This window comes from Garra rufa, chromosome 4 (assembly GCF_049309525.1).
Source record: "Garra rufa chromosome 4, GarRuf1.0, whole genome shotgun sequence".
Lineage (NCBI taxonomy): Eukaryota > Metazoa > Chordata > Actinopteri > Cypriniformes > Cyprinidae > Garra > Garra rufa.
Window position 1 is genome coordinate 1,036,225 of NC_133364.1, and position 18,797 is coordinate 1,055,021.

The 18,797-nt window shown below is 35.3% G+C and overlaps 1 protein-coding gene across 1 annotated transcript in view; it reads right to left on the reverse strand.

Annotated features, from left to right (window-relative positions):
• Nucleotides 1-338: 338 nt before the first annotated feature.
• LOC141333271 (superkiller complex protein 2-like) overlaps nucleotides 339-18,797 on the reverse strand; it is a 38,901-nt gene continuing 20,442 nt past the window's right edge. Inside the window, exons 19-29 of the mRNA XM_073838246.1 lie at nucleotides 18,400-18,518; nucleotides 14,626-14,757; nucleotides 14,310-14,447; nucleotides 12,219-12,323; nucleotides 11,771-11,906; nucleotides 11,504-11,630; nucleotides 11,212-11,422; nucleotides 7,193-7,303; nucleotides 4,103-4,321; nucleotides 821-961; nucleotides 339-667 (exon numbers count right to left, since the gene is read on the reverse strand). Coding sequence (XP_073694347.1) covers nucleotides 467-667; nucleotides 821-961; nucleotides 4,103-4,321; nucleotides 7,193-7,303; nucleotides 11,212-11,422; nucleotides 11,504-11,630; nucleotides 11,771-11,906; nucleotides 12,219-12,323; nucleotides 14,310-14,447; nucleotides 14,626-14,757; nucleotides 18,400-18,518 — 1,640 coding nt within the window. The 3' untranslated portion in view covers nucleotides 339-466. The remainder of the gene's footprint in view (nucleotides 668-820; nucleotides 962-4,102; nucleotides 4,322-7,192; nucleotides 7,304-11,211; nucleotides 11,423-11,503; nucleotides 11,631-11,770; nucleotides 11,907-12,218; nucleotides 12,324-14,309; nucleotides 14,448-14,625; nucleotides 14,758-18,399; nucleotides 18,519-18,797) is intronic.

The window sequence follows — 18,797 nt, forward strand, 5'->3', positions numbered from 1 at the left end:
ACACAGGTCAGTACTAAAAAATAACATGCATTTTGTATGATCCCTCTTATTTTGGGTGCAAGGTGACTTCAACTGTATAAGTCCTGCATGACAAAAGTTAAAAAAAGACCAAATCTGAGAATAGCAATGATAATGACACGCAAACATAAAAGAAAATACCACTGCAGTTCTATTTAAAATCATTACAAAACATAAGCACTAAATAATTTTTTTTTTCTTCTGAAAATACGGATGAAACCAGTCTTCCACATACAGCTAATTTTATTGCTGTACATTTAATTACAGTTCATAACTGACATCAAGCTCCATTTCATATAGAGATGACAATTTTGGTCGGGTGTGAGGTGTGAATTTCTCCTTCACTCGCACATGCATACTTTACTCCATGTAAACATGCACTCAGTAATTCAAGTACAGTTTCTTAGGTCCATTTTATATTCCAAATCAATCTTGTTCTCTCTCTCTCTCAGTGTGTGTAAAGCGAGGCGGTGAACACAATATCTCTGCGTATGGCCAGAGAGGCTCTTTCCATCTTGCTGCCTAGGACAGAGTCACCCACAATGCGCGCAGCCTGTCTCACTTCCTTCAGGACCTCGTCCAGCCTCTGGATACAGCGCACAATCGTCCCCTCCTGCACATCCGTCAGCTCGGCGATCTCAGCAAACGGCTACCAGACACAAAAACACACCACCATTATTTGGAGGTACTGAGAAATATGATTTGTATTTTATAAAAACTATAATATCACATAAAGTAAATGAACACTAAAATAACGCCACAGGGATGGTCCAATCATTTGTGTTTTAGGGTCAGTCCTCACCATTCCTCTTGCCCAGCAGTACACAACCTCAGTCAGGCCAAACTTGAACTGGGCCACAAAGTCTTCAGCAGTCTGAGCTATCCCACATTCCCTCTGCAGATCACCAATGTGCTGTGCCACATTGAGTACTTGATTGATGCCCTATGAAAGCAAAAGAAAGGGAGAAAATGTATCCCGGTTTCCACAAGCATATTAAGCAGCACAACATAATAATGTTCCTTGTGTGGCAAATCAGCACATTAGAATGATTTATGAAGGATCATGCAACACCGAAGACTATTTAATATACAGTGCATTCAGAAAGTATTCAGACCACCTTCACTTTTTTCAGTTTTATGTTGCAGCCTGTTTAAATATTTTTTTTTCTCATTAATCTACACTCCGTACCTCATAATGACAAAGTGAAAACAGAATTTTAGAAATGTCTAAATTTATTAAAAAGAAAACTGAAATAACACATTTACATAAGTATTCAGACCCTTTACTCAGTACTTAGTTGAAGCACCTTTGACAGCAATTACAGCATCGAGTCTTTTTGGGTATGAGGCAGCAAGCTTTGCACACATGGACTGGGGGATTTTCTGCCATTCTCCTTTCCAAATCGGTGGACAGCTATTTTCAGGTCTCTCCAGAGATGTTTGATAGGGCTCTGGCTGGGCCACTCTAGGACATTCACAGAGTTGCCTTGGCTGTGTGCTTAGGGTCATTGTCCTGTTGGAAGGTCAACCTTCAGCCCTCAATATTTTGGTGCATTTAGTTTTTTTTCTACTCTGACGAGTCCCTCAGTTCCTGCCGCTGAAAAATAGCCCCACAGCATGAGGTTGCTACCAGCACACTTTACTTTTGAGATGATACTCTGGAGGTGATAAGCAGAGCTGGTTTCCTTCAAACATGATGCTTGGAATTGAGGTTCATCAGACCAGAGAATCTTGTTTCTCACAGTCTTTAGATGCTGTTTTGCAAATTCAAAGAGTTTTCATGTGTCTTCACTGAGGAGAGGATTGAGTTTGGCCACACCGCCATAAAGCTCATATCGATGGAGAGTTGCAGTGATGTTTGTCCTTCTGTAGATTTCTCCCATCTGCATATATGATCATGGAGCTCAACTAAAGTGACCATCAGGTTCTTGGTCACCAGTCTAGACAAGGCCCTTCTCCATCAATTGCTCAGTTTGGCTGGGCGATCAGCTCTTGGAAGAGTCCTGGTTGAGAATTATGGAAGCCACTGTGCTCTTGGGAACCTTCAGTGCAGCAGGATTTTTTGTGGCCTTCCCCAGATCTGTGCCTCCATACAATCCTGTCTCTGAGATCTTCAGGCAGTTCCTTTGACCTCATGGCTTGGTTTTCGCTCTGATATGCATTATCAGCTGTGAGGCCTTCTTTAGAGAGGTGTGTGCCTTTCCAAATGATCTCTAATCAATTTAATTTACCACAGGTGGACTTCATTTAAGGTGTAGAAACATCTCAGCAATAATCAAGAGAAATGGGAGACACCTGAGCTAAATTTCAAGTGTTGTTGCAAAGGGACTGATACTTATGTAAATGTGATATTTCAGTTTTTTAATTTTAATAAATTTACAGACATTTCTAAATGTTTTCACTTTGTCATTATGATGTACGGAATGTAGATTATTGAGATCTATCTATCTATCTATCTATCTATCTATCTATCTATCTATCTATCTATCTATCTATCTATCTATCTATCTATCTATCTATCTATCTATCGCTATCTCTCTCTCTCTCTCTCTCTCTCTCTCTCTCTCTCTCTCTATATATATATATTGCAATTTAAAATAAATAGTATTAAATACATAGCTATGGAAAAATATATACATTTTAGTTTCTCTGTCTTTATTATTTATAGTAATGTATAACATCAGTAAAACATATTTTAGTTTTATTCTGTAAACTACAAATGACATTTCTTCCCAATTTTAAATAAAAATGTTGCCATTTAGAGCATTTTTTGATAATTGGTCAAAATAACTAAAAAAGATGGCATGTTTTCAGACATGTTTAAATTCATTTTTAGACAACACAATACCAATCCCTTAACTTCAGAAGATTTAAGAAATCAATATTTGGTGGAATAACTCTGATTTTCATAACAATTAAAAATCTTTGTTATTTTGACCAAAATGTCTTTTTACATTACAAAAAAGCTCTAAATGACAATAATTTAATTTGAAATTTGGAAGAAATGCTATCAGACTGTTATAGAATAAAACAAATATTCACATTTTACTCAAACCCATACCCTTTAGCAAGTAGGAAATATACAGAAATTGAATGAAGTTATCAAACACTAAATACTACATTAAATACAGATGAATCTTTAAAGCTACAAAAGTTAATTTCCTCTTTTTGGTTCTTTTATTAACAGACATTACTGCAGCTGGGTTATTAGCTTATTTGGCTGCTATTACTTTAAGAGCTACCGCTACTGAATGTGACACGGATCTGACACACATACTTAGTTTCATTTGCACTTTAATATGAAATGATACAGGCTATAGTACTATGTTTAATGTCTTATCTTCAATTAGAGTTATTGATATATGTGACAAATAGCAATTAATTTGATTAATTCAATTAATTAAGTGGCATCTTGTGTAATTCATTCAATCGGCAGACCTAAACATACAGTTCTATATACTGTTTTAGTCATAGTGAGATCTCTTAGCACAGCACTGCGTCAGTTTCTTTTGTCCTGTGCTCTACTCTTGTCTCCATCTGCTGTCTAAGTGCTTACACAACTACAACAATCCAGGCAATGTAGTCATGCAGTCGAACTGCAGCAACATTACCTGTACAACCTCACCTCGCTGCGTTTGAACAGCAAGGGCTTTTTCACATTGCTTTACGAGCCACTGTGAAGTATATAAACTCTTGCGTGCTTCTCATAGTGTCATGACTTATTCACGTTCCCTTTAAAGCATTTCCATGTTTCTGGGCCGTTCGACTTGTTTGTGTGCGACTGCATCCTTTGCTAAAGGCATAAAGCAAAGCGTCCAGGCCGCATCCACTACATTCTTATGCACATCTCTTGGGTGTTGAGGTCAGAGAGCCGTGTAAATTTACATCCATCCATAACCATGACAACAAGAGTATCTGATGCTTTATATTCTAATGGCTGAGGGCTCAAAGAAAATGTTTAATGTCTCTCAGATGTCTCTAATCCCTAGCTTTAATAGTATTGAATAGTTAAATGCTATATTATAATATTTTCTATTTACATTCATTTATGCGTTTGTGAGATACGTTGTGAGCATTGCTTTACCTCCTGTAGCGTGTTGGTGATGTGCGGGTCTATCTGGGTGTTTTGTGTGAAGACGAGGCAGGACAGCAGGGCGGCGCTCTCCTCAGGGGCGAGAGGACTCAGTGTGTTCTCAAACAGGAGTTCAGTGAGTAACAGCTCATGACTGCTGATCTGACACGCCACACGTCCCTTCAGCTGAACCGCTCCAGTGCTGTCCACATACTGCAGTGCCTCCAACACCTGCGAATAATGGTGCTATACATTTAGCTCCGACTGTGGTTGTAATATCTGTGACATTCGCAAACATTCAATGGTAATTTTTAACACCAGGTGAACACAGAATAGCAAGAAAATGTTAATGAGCGGTGGCCAAAATATCAGTGACTGTATCAGTATTGGCTAATATAAACAATTTAAATTATTAAAGGAATAGTTCACCCAGTAATGATATTGCTGTCATTAATTACTCACCCTCATGCCGTTCCAAACCTAAGACCTTCGTTCATTTTCTGAAGACAAATTAAGATATCTTTGATGGAATCTGAGAGCTTTCTGACTCCGCACAGACAGCAACACAACTACCACATTCAGAAAAGGCGCAGAAAAGTAGTATGAACATCAATTCAAATTTGTGTCTCGAAGATGAACGAGGGTCTTATGGGTTTGGAACGACATGAGGGTGATTCATTAATTCTCAAACGCTAATACTAAATTAAATACAGATGAATCTTTAAAGCTACAAAAGTTATTCATTTTCCTCTTTTTGGTTTTTTGATTAACAGACAATCGCAGCAGCTGGGTTATTAGCTTATTTGGCTGCTGAACTATCCTTTTAATTCTGGTTTGATTAGGAATATTAAAAGCAAATAATATTAGGTTTTCATTTTACATAATTAGAACAGTTTACACTTTTCTCTTCCAGGTTTCAAAGGCATTACACTCTTTTCTACAGTTGAGGTCAAAAGTTTACATACACCTTGCAGAATCTGCAAAATGTTAATTATTCTACCACAATAAGAGTGATCATACAAAATGCGGTTTTTTTGTTTTTTTTAGTACTGACCTGAATAAGATATTTCACATAAAAGATGTTTACATATAGTCCACAAGAGAAAATAATAGCTGAATTTATAAAAATGATCCTGTTCAAAAGTTTACATGCACTTGATTCTTAATATGTAAATGTCTTATGTGAAATATCTTATTCAGGTCAGTACTAAATTAAAAAAATAACATGGATTTTGTATGATCCCTCTTATTTTGGTAACACAATTAACATTTTGCACATTCTGCAAGGTGTATGTAAACATTTGACCTCAACTGTATTTTTTTATTGTACATGACGTGCCAAATTTCACTTGAAACTTATTTGGAGAAATTTAGTATTACATCACTTGCTCACCAATGAATCCTCTGCAGTGAATAGGTGCCGGCAGTCCAAACAGCTGATAAAAACATTACAATAATCCACACCACTCCAGTCCATCAATTAACATATTGTGAAGCGAAACGCTGTGAGTTTGTAAAAAACAAAAGCTTCTGGCCAAAATATGAGCCTATAATCCATAATAACACTTTTTTACAGTGAAAAAAACTGTGAAAAACATTGTTGATCTTTCACATCAAAATCCATCAACATATTTATTTAGAACTGTTTTGGACAGTTTTGTGTTGTAAACAGTGCTTGAACTGAGCATTTTTCTCTCCTGATACAGACAAGATGACTTTTTCACTGGATAAAGCACGTTATTTTAGCAGTTTTTAAGTTAAAATGGATTTATTTCTTACAAATATGCAACTTTTTGCTTTACAAGACGTAACTGATGGACTGGAGTGATATGGATTACTTGTAGATTACTGTGATGTTTTTATCAGCTGTATGGATCCATCGGTAAACAGATTTCTCCAAATCTGTTCTGATGAACAAACAAACTCAGCTACATTTTGGATGGCCTGAGGGTGAGTAAATCTACAAGTTCATTTTTGGGCTTTTAGGGAACAGTTTACAAAAAAAAACCACAATATATTAATAAAAGCCTAAATAAGAAAGAAAACTTGGTCATTTATTACTTGTGTGAACTCTACAATACCTTCAAACTTTATTCTAAATGCTGTATAATGCTACTGGATTCTATACAGGCCCATGTAGAATTAATAGATGCTAATTAATAGACTTCTAAAACATTTTTAACATATTAAAGAAATATATCTGCATGTTTATACAGTGGTGGCCAAAAGTATTAGAACACTAGTATTTTCAGCAGCTAAAATGGTTTCAGGTCAGTTATTTCTATCTTTTGCTGTAGTGTGTCAATTGGAAATATCAGTTTACATTTTGCCATCAATTGTAATCCATTTTTGTTTGCACAAGGAGTCTGACAACAGCCAGTGCTCCACACAGAGATCTGAACTCATCATCATCCAGTCTGTCTGGAACGAAATAAAGAAACAGAACAAACTGAGACTAAATCCAGAAGAACTGTGGCAACATCTCAAAGATGCTTCAAAAAACCTACCTGCAAAGTTACAGCACTCTTAAAAGTTTTAGACACTTGTGTAAAAATGCTGTAAAATGAGGATGCTGTCATAAATAGATTTTCTTTATCATTTAACTTCTATTGACTAAATTGAATCAACATTTGGTGTGTCCATCCTTTGCTTTTAAAGCAGCTTTTGTCCTAGGTGCACTTTGCAGGTTTCTTGAAGCATCTTGGAGACGTTGCCACAGTTCTTCTGGATTTAGTCTGTCTCAGTTTGTTCTGTTTCTTCATGTCATTCCAGACAGCCTGGATGATGATGGGATCAGATCTCTGTGTGGAGCACTGGATGTTGTCAGACTCCTTGTGCAAACAGAAATCTCACTTAATGGCAAAATGAATGTTTGGAAATGTAAACTGATATTTCCTACTGACACACCACAGCAAAAGATAGAAATAACTAACTTAAAACCATCTTTTAGCTGGTGAAAATACTAGTGTTTTAATACTTTTGGCCACCACTGTACACAAAACTCCTCTTGTTATTCATTTCATGACTGCATATCAAAGAACATATTACTGTGCTACTAAAACATATCCACTTTTAACATGGACATGCAGTAAGTGGACTGACCTTGATTCTCTGATGGTACTCAGGCAGCAGTGTCAATGACTGATCAGATATCAGGAACAGAAGCTTGTCAAGCTCTTCCTGTACACTCATCCTCTCCTGCACACGCGCAAACTGAGCAAGATATTCACACACAGAGAGAGAATATGAAAATGACAGTGAGAGAGAGCAAGTTTATCACTCTACTGGAAGGCTGGAAGTGATTACTGAGAGCTAATGAGACACATCCTTATTCCTCCCTGCCACTGTCACACTCAATAAATGAGAGTCTGTGCACTCAGGAGAGTTACTGTGCCAAATTACTAAATATGGATGAGAAAACAAAGCTGAGGGTACATTTAGAAATCACATTTTTTCCCTTTTGTCTGCACAGTGGATTTGGACATGACCTAAAACAGCAAGAAAAACACTACCAATCAAAAGTTTGGGGTCAGTAAGATTTTTTAAGAAGTTTTTGAAAGAAGACTCTACAGTAAAAACAGTACTAAACAGTAGGTTTCTGCAGCCTTTAAGAAGGTCAATTTAAGACTTTTTAGAACCAAGTCAAGAAATTTTGAATAAATAAATTGGTAACACTTTACAATAAGGTTCCATTAGTTAATGCATCAACTAACATGAACAAACAATGAATAATACATTTATTACACTATGTATTAATCTTTGTTAATGTTATCTAACGAAAATACAGTTGTTCACTGTTATAGTTCATGTTAATTCACAGTAGCGCTGCATGATATTGGGGAAAAATTACATTGCGATATATTTTTTTCTTGCGATATATATTGCGATGTGTACAAATTCATTCATGTTCATCAGGTTGTTTTGATCTGCTTAAAAATCAAATAATAATTCAAGAATAATTGGGGTAATTTTGTAAGCATTTTCAAAGAATAAAAAAAGTAAAAGTACAGTATAATCAAAACCCTGAAACAAGATACTTTTTAAAGCTTATTTTGGGTAGTTTCATAAACAGTTTGACTCACCGTATTCACTGTCAATTCAGGCAAATCAAGGCTCCAATATGAAATTAATAATGAATGTTGCTTTTACCCTGATGAAAGGGAAATCAGCTTCTTCCTTTCACGAAAAACATTAAAAGCTTAGCCAAGATGGAGGAACAGCTGATCATAGCTGTTACAGGGATAACATTTTTTAGCAGCAGAGCTACTGCAAGCAATTTTTAGTTTTGGAAATCCATTTATCTTTGTTTATTTATCTTTGCTGAAACTTCCGCGTCTGTAGCAACGGCAGATGCCACTCTGCCACTCAAGTTACAGAGCGCTTTGGAAAGAAGGAGAAAGCGGCGCGCCTAGCGTTTTCCAAGCGTTTTTAGGCGCGACATGTGAGCGGTCCCTTCAATTCGTAGTGTTTCCGCGAGTTGTGGCAACAACTGCCAGGCACTCCCGACAAAGCACCTGTTTTTGGTCAGCAGCATCCTTTTTGTATCCAAAATACTTCCATATGACCGACATTGCCTTTCTTTTTGCGACCAAATCTTCCATTTCGGCGCTTTTCTCCCGTCCCGCGCTCATTTCGCCATGCGCACACAGAGACTGCATGAAGTAGGTGAAGCAACGTGTGCATTGTAGTTTTTAAAGAACCCTTAAATATGAGTTAATTACTTTATTTTAGACAAATATAGATCCGTGAATAGAAAGTTTAGAAATATAGAAAGTACATTTTTAAATCAGACACACATAATTTTTTTTTGCCCTGCATCGCGACTGCCACGATGTGACTATCGCGCAAGCGTACATCGCGATGACGATGCTGAAACGATCTATCGTGCAGCCCTAATTCACAGTGCATTAACTAATGTTAACAAGCACTTTTGAATTTAATAATGCATTAGTAAATGCTGAAATAACATTAACCAGGGTTCGTACAGATACTGTAAAATGAAATTCCAAGACTTTCAAGGACTTTTCAAGCACTACTTTTAATTTTTAAGGACTTCAATCAGAGATCTCGCATATCGTACAATGTCTTCCATTTCAAATAAAAGAAAAATAGATAAATAGAAATTTACTAATAAAAATGGCAAAAATAAAGTGAAGCACGTGCAAAGTATTACTACTGAAGTATTTCAAAGTATACTACACTTTTATTATAGTAAAACCACTTTTAATTTTCTTAAAGGGTTTGTACTTGCGTATACTTTTATCTCTTTTTTTTTGGTGTTTTATAATTATATTGCATTAATGGTTTGATGTTTTCTACTGTTTAGGGGAAGAAAAAAAAAAACAGAAAAAAAGATTAATGAATTTGCTCTGAAATCCTGACCTGAAACAAATGATTCGATCAAAGTTCCGATCTGAAGCAAAAGATTTGCAAATCCGCTCCGAAGTTCCGATCTAAATCAAATCATTTGTGATCCACGTTCTGAAGTTCCAATCTGAATTTTATTTAGATTGTGACTTCAAATTGCAAATCACTTGATTTGAATCATTCAATTTGCAAATGATTCAAGAACCAGTTCCGATCTAAATCAAGCCACGAGTCACAATAGCGATCCGAAGTCCCGAACTGAATCAAATGATTCGCAATACACAAAGTTCCTATCTAAAATCAGATGATTCACAATTTCAAGTCCTGATCTTAAACAAATGATTCACGAAACATTTTGCAACACAATGGTTTAGCTGATTTGGAGTTTAAATTAAGTCAAATTCAAGTACTTCAAGCACCTTGTACGAATCCTTATTAACTAAGATGCTGTGGAAGTATTGTTCATTCTTAGTTCATGTTAACTAAAGCAGTTAACTAATGTTAAAAACATGGCCAACACTGGCTGACGAATTTTGAGCACCTGTTAGACAAGGTTAATGGAGGCCGATCAGAACGAAACTCGGTGGGCCTGTTCAACTCACGGCTCCAAAGGTCTGAGAGAAATTTGAAAGAAATCAGCCACTGGGGGGCGATATCACATTTTTCAAACAATTGTATGTTGCATGGTTTTTCACAAATACACGAGATATTCATATTATATGATAGACCTCCTCATTCCAAACAACTTTGCCTCTAGAACCACTGCTGTCAACCAAACTGTTAGTTAAATGATTGAGAAGATGTAAAAAAAAATACTTTTGCGAACTAGTCCTAGGTTCTTTGCTCAATCTGGAAAAAAACACTGCAGTACAACTCTCTGGACTCTCTAGGTCAAAGATGATCTAAAAAATGTTGTAATCTACTCTTTGGGAAGCTATAACTAGGTTGTTTAGAAACGGGACTATCTAAATATACTCAAAAGCCTATAAAGCCTAAAAGAAAACTCAAAACTTCACAAAACCTGGTGAGCACATGCGACAGGTGATTCCAAACAAACATGCAAAGTTTTAGCAAGATCGGACCACAGTTGGTGCTATAACAGTCATAAATGTAAAAAAAAAAATCATTATATCTATGGTAAATAATGTGGATTTACAAAAATGTATTTTTTTTTATCACTGATTTAGGTTGTTACAGGCTTCATAAATAATATGTAATGTCTTTTTTCATCCAGTATGTACTTAAATGCCTTAAAGCGCCTGAACCCCGCTAATCGGATTTGGATTTAAAAAGTGTTACCAATAAACTGAATGTAACACAATACGCCAATATGGTCTCTAAATGTGCTTCAAATTATTAAAAAACTACTTCCAACAGATCCTGTATCTTCCGAACACACTGAAAAAGTGACAAGTCTTTGTGAGTATTTTTACATAAAAAAAAAAATTCTCAATTTTATGAGAAATTGATCAAAATGATTACAACAAGAACAAATATCAGCTTAGAAAAATTCAAATGGAAACATGTTGAAAAGTGTTATGCTGCTTATTATTTCTGTGGAAATGTGATTTAAAAAAAAATCTTTTTTTTTTTTTGCATTTTATTTTTTTATTAAAGAAAATAATTTATCTGGAAAATTTTAATGCATCCTGGCTGAATAAAAGTAATAATTTCTTTCAATCTTAAATAAGTAATCAATCTTACTGACCCCAGACTATGTGTATAAATGTGATACATGAGTATAATAAACAGACCTGTTCAATGAAGGTGGGTGAGTGAATACAGTGGAAGTCTTTCAGACTGTCCTGTAACACTCGTTGCCTCATCACTCCCTCCACCACATCCACACCCTTCAGGTGCAGGTCATTTACAGCGTCAAGGGTCGCAATGCCATTTGGATTTGCCTCAGCCAATCGCAGGAGCTCCTGAGTTGCTGTCGAAATAGCCTGACCTGGTGGATCAAGTCTAGGACGAGAGATTTATTTATTCATTACCGCATTTCAACAAATGCAAATTCACTCGCAGCTTAGACAACCACATACACACCTGAAGCGTGGCTGCTGTCTTTTATTGTAGTTGTCGATGATTCTCTCTGGAATGACCTTGAGGGTTTTGGCTGTGATAGCAGAGATGTCTTGCAGCTTCAGTTTCTGCACTGTATGACTGCAGGGTCCTAAACACACAGTCAGACTGTAAATAACACTTTAACAACAAACGAAGCTGTAAAAGTAGTTGTGGTGTTTTAGATGTCACTGTGTGGGCAGATACGATTTTGGGGTGGATGTGATGCTGTGTGTGTACGTGTTTGCTCACCCTCTGGAATAAACAGTGTAGTGCTGTAGATGGGATGTAAGACTTTATTAGTCAGATCATCACCCGCCGCCTCCTCATTACCCTTCTCACAGATAATGAGAGCGGTGAGCGTGCGATTTACTGCATCGTTGGACACCTGTGGGAGGAGATGAGAGGAAAGAATAAGAGGAAAACAAATAGAGAAGAGTGGGGTAAGCCATAGTTTCTGCAAAAATATTAATCAGCACAAGTGTTTTCAACACTGATAATAATAAGAAAGTTTCTTGAGCAGCAAATCAGCAGATTAGAATGATTTCTGAAGGATCATGTGACACTGAAGACTGGAGGAATTTTACCCCACTTTTATAACTCAGTATGTGAAAGTGTTATTGGCAATGCTGCAGATGTGCGCTTATGGTTAGAGACGGTGAAGATGAGAATAAAATGTGTTCAATATTGAGTCACACACCTGTAGGATGACTCCCAGAGCGTTGTGATGATGGCTGTTGTTCACTATTACCACCCTTCCCACAGATAGAGCTTTGAGTCCATTCACTGACTCCAGCACAGCTCGCTGCCACACATACACACGATTATTATAAAAATACAATACAATTTATAGATATATATGCATTTTAAATATTTTTATTGAAATAAGCCAGCTAAATATTATCATAATGGCTGTACTGTTTTATTTGAAGTTATCATTTATGCCCATACCTTTGGTGTTATATCATGTTATAATAACAACACAGAACTATAAATATTTTAACAATTTAAAATCATATCAGTGATATTTTAGTATCGTTGATATACTATAATAATTTTTAATAACGCTTTTTTTAATAACATCATTTTTATTATATTTGTATTTTTTTTGTGTGAATTTTTTAAATGTTTACATAGACTTTCATGTTATTTCAGTATTAGTTATTAAACTAAATGAAAATGAGAATTTTTGCCTTAGCAACTGTATTTCCATTAACACATTTTTATTTTATTATTTTATTTAATTTTATTTCCATTAACACACATTTTTTAAATGTTTTTTTAAAGATTTTCATTCATTATATTTGTATATTTTGTATAATAAATTTTTATTTGTTTTTATTATTTAATTTAATTTATTCAATTTCATTTCATTTCAGTTAAAGTTCATTTTTAAACTATTTTTAATTTTTTTGTTTATTACATTTGTATATTTTGTATATTATTTATTTTTCATTTTTATTCATTTTTGTAAATTTTTAAAATGTCTACATACCTTTTTATTTAAGTTTCAGTTTTTATTACATCAAATTAAACTAAATAAAAATGAGAACCGTTGCCTTAGCAACTAGTTGAAATAAGTATTTTTAATATTTGATTTGATTTCAGTTAACATTAACAGTTAACGTTCATTTAAACTACTTTTTTATTTATTATATTTGTATATTTTGTACATTTTATTTTTTTTCATTTTTATTTCTTTTTGTAATTTTTTAAAATGTCTACATACCTTTTTATTCTTTTTATTTAAGTTTTAGTTGTAGTTATTTTATTACATCAAATTAAACTAAATAAAAAATAACTATTGCCTTAGCAACTAGTTGAAATAAATATATTTTTTATACTTATGATGATTGATGATGAATGATTTCAGTTAATATTAATTTTTTAACTTTTTCTAAGTATTATTGTTTATTATATTTGTATATTTTGTATATTTAATTTTTTTTTCATTTTTATTTTTTTTGTGAATTACACAGCTTTTTATTAATTTTATTTCAGTTTCATTTTATTACATCAAATTAAACAAAGAGAGTTGTTGCCTTAGCAGCTAGTTGAAATAAGTATTTTTTAATTCAATTTTATTTCAGTTAACATTATTTTTCTTTTGATGATTTTTTTAGATTTTGTTTATTATATTTGTATATTTCAATTTCTTTTGTTAATTTTTTTAATATCTACATAGCTTTTTATTAATTTTATAGCAACTAGTTCAAATATATATTCTATAAAGTAATTTTATTTCAGTTAACATAATTTTTTAACAATTTTTTAAAAATATTTTATATAGTTTATTATATTTTTTGTATATTTCATTTTTTATAATAATTTTGTGTGAATTTTTAAAATGTCTACACAGCTTTTCAATCATTTTATTTAAGTTTTCATTTTGGTTATTTTATAACATCAAAATAAAACAATGAAAATGAGGATTGTTGCTTTAGCAACTAATTTAAAAAAATATATATTTTTTTTAATATTTAATTTTGTAACTATTTTTTAGCAACTATTGAAAAACTTTTATTTGGTAATATTAAATTTTTATTATTAATTTAAAATTAATGGTTTTAGTTCACTATAACACCCCGGATTAAAATTTAAATCAGGACTATTGATTTATTTATTCAATCAATTCAATTCTGTCTTTTAATCTGTATTCAACCGTCGAAGGTTTTTCTTGGCTGTTTTGTAACTGCACATAATCACTCAAACGCTGTAAAACCAGTGTTAGAGTGTGCAGCTCTGTGAAAGTGTACACTGTGCTCATATAACTCTGTGTGCGTGTGTGTACCTGCAGGGCCTCTGTGGTGATGCGCAGCTCAGTGATGGTGTGGTAATATGACAGTAAATCAGATAACTGCCCCTCCGTGTCCAGCGGAGGGAGAGAGGAGAGCGTGTTTCTCAGCTCACTTATTCTCTTCTCGTGAGCCTGAGCAACACAAAGACACAAATGACTTGGCTACCCAAAAGAGTTTCATAACATTTCATCACATATTTCACATCTCCGCCTTTTGTTAGATTGAATTACCGATGCAGCTACTGGGGCATGCAAACCCCACAGACATTTCACCGTCACTCAGGGGCTGCTGGGAAATGAGGCAGTTTACCTGCGTATCCCTGTGATTCTCTGAAAAGCTCCTCCTCATCATGTCGGTGACCCTCAGGGCCTCCACACGCAGCAGATTCAGGATCATGGTGTAGGTCAGTCTGAATTGAGACTGCAGCACTGTCGGCTTGCCCTGACAGAGAAAAACACCACACATACATATTTAAATCATCCATTAGCATTTATTCATTCATCGATTGGCTATGAATGACTATGGCGTACTGACAAATAAAATAACAAATTAGCTTAAGAACCGTATAAGGACACAATGTAAGGATATGCGTATCATGGCGCTCTTTGTGTTGATCCAGTGTAATTAGAGTGGGGAAATGGAGTTGACATACAGCGGCGCTCCAATCACACAGCGGCCCTTGACAACACACTGTGCGTTATTACAGCATCAGCTGCTGTTGCCATGACGTCCATGACATGGAGCTGATCAGCACACAGATTACTGGCCCATCCAGCATGGACTGGGTCAAACTCATCAGCAGATCAAATGCATGGGGAAAAAAAAAGTTTCATGCTTTTTTCCTATTTTTCAAAACAGCATGGACTATAAACTATATTGTTATATTTTCTGAGGATCTGCCTGTGCAAAATTTACAGGCTTGATGCTAGGGGGTTGTGTGTGATTGTCAGGATATTGCTATGCGGTTGCAAACTTGTCAGAGTGTCTTAAACATGTTTTTTTACTCATCCAATTCAAAAGAGCCCATGTCTCTATGATATTCTGGTCTCTCAAAATGAATCATTTGCCTTTACAAGATTTACAGTGGGGAAAAATTTATTTGATCCCTTGCTGATTTTAAGTTTGCACACTGACAAAGAAATTATAAGTCTATAATTTTAATGGTAGGCTTATTTGAACAGTGAGATACAGATAACAAAAAAAAAAAAAAATCCAGAAAAACTAATTTCAACAAAGTTATAAATTGATTTGCATTTTAATGAGTGAAATAAGTATTTGACTCCCTAACAATCAGCAAGATTTCTGGCTCCCAGGTGTCTTTTATACAGGTAACGAGCTGAGATTAGGAGCACTCTCTTAAAGGGAGTGCTCCTAATCTCAGTTTGTTACCTGTATAAAAGACACCTGTCCACAGAAGCAATCAATCAATCAGATTCCAAACTCTCCACCATGGCCAAGACCAGAGAGCTGTCCAAGGATGTCAGGGACAGGATTGTAGACCTACACCGGGCTGGAATGGGCTACAAGACCATCGCCAAGCAGCTTGGTGAGAAGGTGACAACAGTTGCTGTGATTATTTGCAAATGGAAGAAACACAAAATAACCATCAATCTCCCTTGGTCTGGGGCTCCATGCAAGATCTCACCTTGTGGAGTTTCAATGATCATGCGAATGGTGAGGAATCAGACCAGAATGACACGGGAGGATCTTGTCAATGATCTCAAGGCAGCTGGGACCTTAGTCAAGAAAACAATTGGTAACACACTACACCGTGAAGGACTGAAATCCTGCAGCACCTGCAAGGACCCCCCGCTCAAGAAAGTACATGTACAGGCCCATCTGAAGTTTGCAGATGAACATCTGAATGATTCAGAGAAGAACTGGATGAAAGTGTTGTGGTCAGATAAGACCAAACTTGAGCTCTTTGGCATCAACTCAACTCGCCGTGTTTGGAGGAGGAGGAATGCTGCCTATGACCCCAAGGACACCATCAAACATTTACGCTATTCTTTGGGGGTGTTTTTCTGCTAAGGGGACAGGACAACTGCACCACATCAAAGGGATGATTTCTCAGCCAGGGCATTGAAAAGGGGTCGTGGATGGGTATTCCAGCATGACCATGACCCAAAAACACGGCCAAGGCAACAAAGAAGTGGCTCAAGAAGAAGCACATTAAGGTCCTGGAGTAGCCTAGCCACTCTTCCATAGAAAATCTGTGGAAGGAGCTAAAGGTTTGAGTTGCCTCGAAACCTTAATGACTTAAGATCTGTAAAGAGGAGTAGGACAAATCCCTCCTGAGATGTGTGCAAACCTGGTGGCCATCTCGCAATTCTGACTTTTTTTCTCAGAATTGTAAGATATAAACTTGCAACTGTTTGTTATAAAGTCACAATTGCGAAACAAAGTCGCAATTCTGGCTTTCTTTTTTTTAAGAATTGTAACTTCATTGCTGTAAATATCTATATTGCTGTATAGATGTAAATTCACAATTCTGAGAAGGGATCAGTCTTTTTTCCCCATCAAAACTGGTCTTTATAACTTGCAATTGCGAGTATATATATTTCAATTGTGAGATAGAAACTCACGATTGTGAGAAAAAAAGCCAGGATTGCAAGATATAAACTCTCAGTTTTTAATTTAGCAATTCTGACTTTATTTTATAAAGTTTATATCTCCCAAATCTGAGAAAAAATGTCAAAATTGTGAGATATAAACTGGCAATTGCAAGAAAAAAGACAGAATTGCAAGATATAAACTTACAATTGTGAGAAAAAAAATTGCGAATTTCTCACAGTTCAGACTTTTTCTTGCAATTGCCAGTTTATATCTCGCAATTCGGAGAAAAAAAGTCAGAATTGCGAGATATAACTCACAATTGCAAGAAAAAAGTCAGAATTGTGAGTTTTTATCTTGCAATTCACAATTTTTTTTTTTGCAATTGTGAGTTTATATCATGCAATTCTGAGGAAAAAGTCCGAATTTTGAGTTTATATCTTGCTATTCTGACTTTATAACTTGCAATTGTGAGTTTATATCACACAATTCTGAGAAAAAAAGTCAGAATTGCTAGATACAAACTCACAATTTTTATTTTGCAATTCTGACTTTATTTTATAACACACAACTGCTATAAAGTTTATATCTCCCAAATCTGAGAAGAAAATGTCAGAATTGTGAGATATAAACTCACAATTGCGAGAAAAAAAAAATTGCGAATTTCCCACAATTCAGACTTTTTTCTCGCAATTGTGAGTTTATATTTTGCAATTCTGTCTTTTTTCTTGCAATTGCCAGTTTATATCTCACAATTCTGAGAAAAAAAAGTCAGAATTGTGAGACATAAACTCGCAACTGCAAGAAAAAAGTCAGAATTGCAAGATAAAAAGTAGCAATTACCTTTTCAAAAATTTTATTCAGTGGCGGAAACCGGCTTCCATAGGTTCCAAACACTAATAGCATTCAAAATCAGCTCCCACAATTGTGGATGCTGGTATGTGAAGTGTAAAGAGCAAAATGACAACAACACTAGTGAATGCTGGTGAGTTTTGTGCTGGAATAGCAGTGTATGGGGTCAGTAAATCAGGAACAGGGGTTAATTGACTGAACAGCCGTGATGTAAAGCACTGAGAGGTTAAAACAGCTCCAGCACGCTGGACGCTCTAATGAAGAGGAGCCCATTCACCCACACTCCATCCACAAGAGGATGACAGAGGTGCACTCAAAGGTTGCATGACGCTAAAAAAAGACCAGCAACGTTTGTATTTGGCTCCAGATTGAGTAATCAGGCAGTGATTTACAAGTGAAGACAAGATCTCTTCAGATCATAATAATGCCTTAGATTAGGGAAGAGCACTACAGTAATGGTTGGACTTTACCAGTTACGATCAAAATATCTCTCCTATCATGTAACATTTCAGACATTTGTAAAAAAAAAAAATGAATCATGTCTAAATCTGTGGATTTTTACTTTTCATGTTTTTCAGTTTTAGTCATGCTGAGGACAATCATCAGCTGTGAGGCATGAGGCCTGACCTGTGGAGAAAGCTGTAGGTGTTTAACACAGACATAGACTGCAGTACTGACCAGCATCATAGCGTGGAGGTCTCCCATATCATGAACTCCAGCTTTACAGAGGATGATAACGGTCCCTGTAGCATCCAAACCTCTTCTGCCCGCACGGCCCGCCATCTGAATGTACTCACCTACACACACACACAAAGAGTTTAGTACTGTGCACTCTTAATCAATGTCAGAGTAAGCATCAGTTGTGTTTTTTAAACAAAAAAAAAATCTATACATATAGATGGATTAAACAAAATAGTTGAATCTCACTTCGAAACGCCATATTATTATATAAACATATACGCTGCCACTCAAAAGTTTGGGATCAGTAAGACTTGTAATGTGTTTTAAAAAAGTCTCTTACGCTCATCAAGACCATTATAAAATATTTTAATATACATAAAAAAAATCCTGTGATG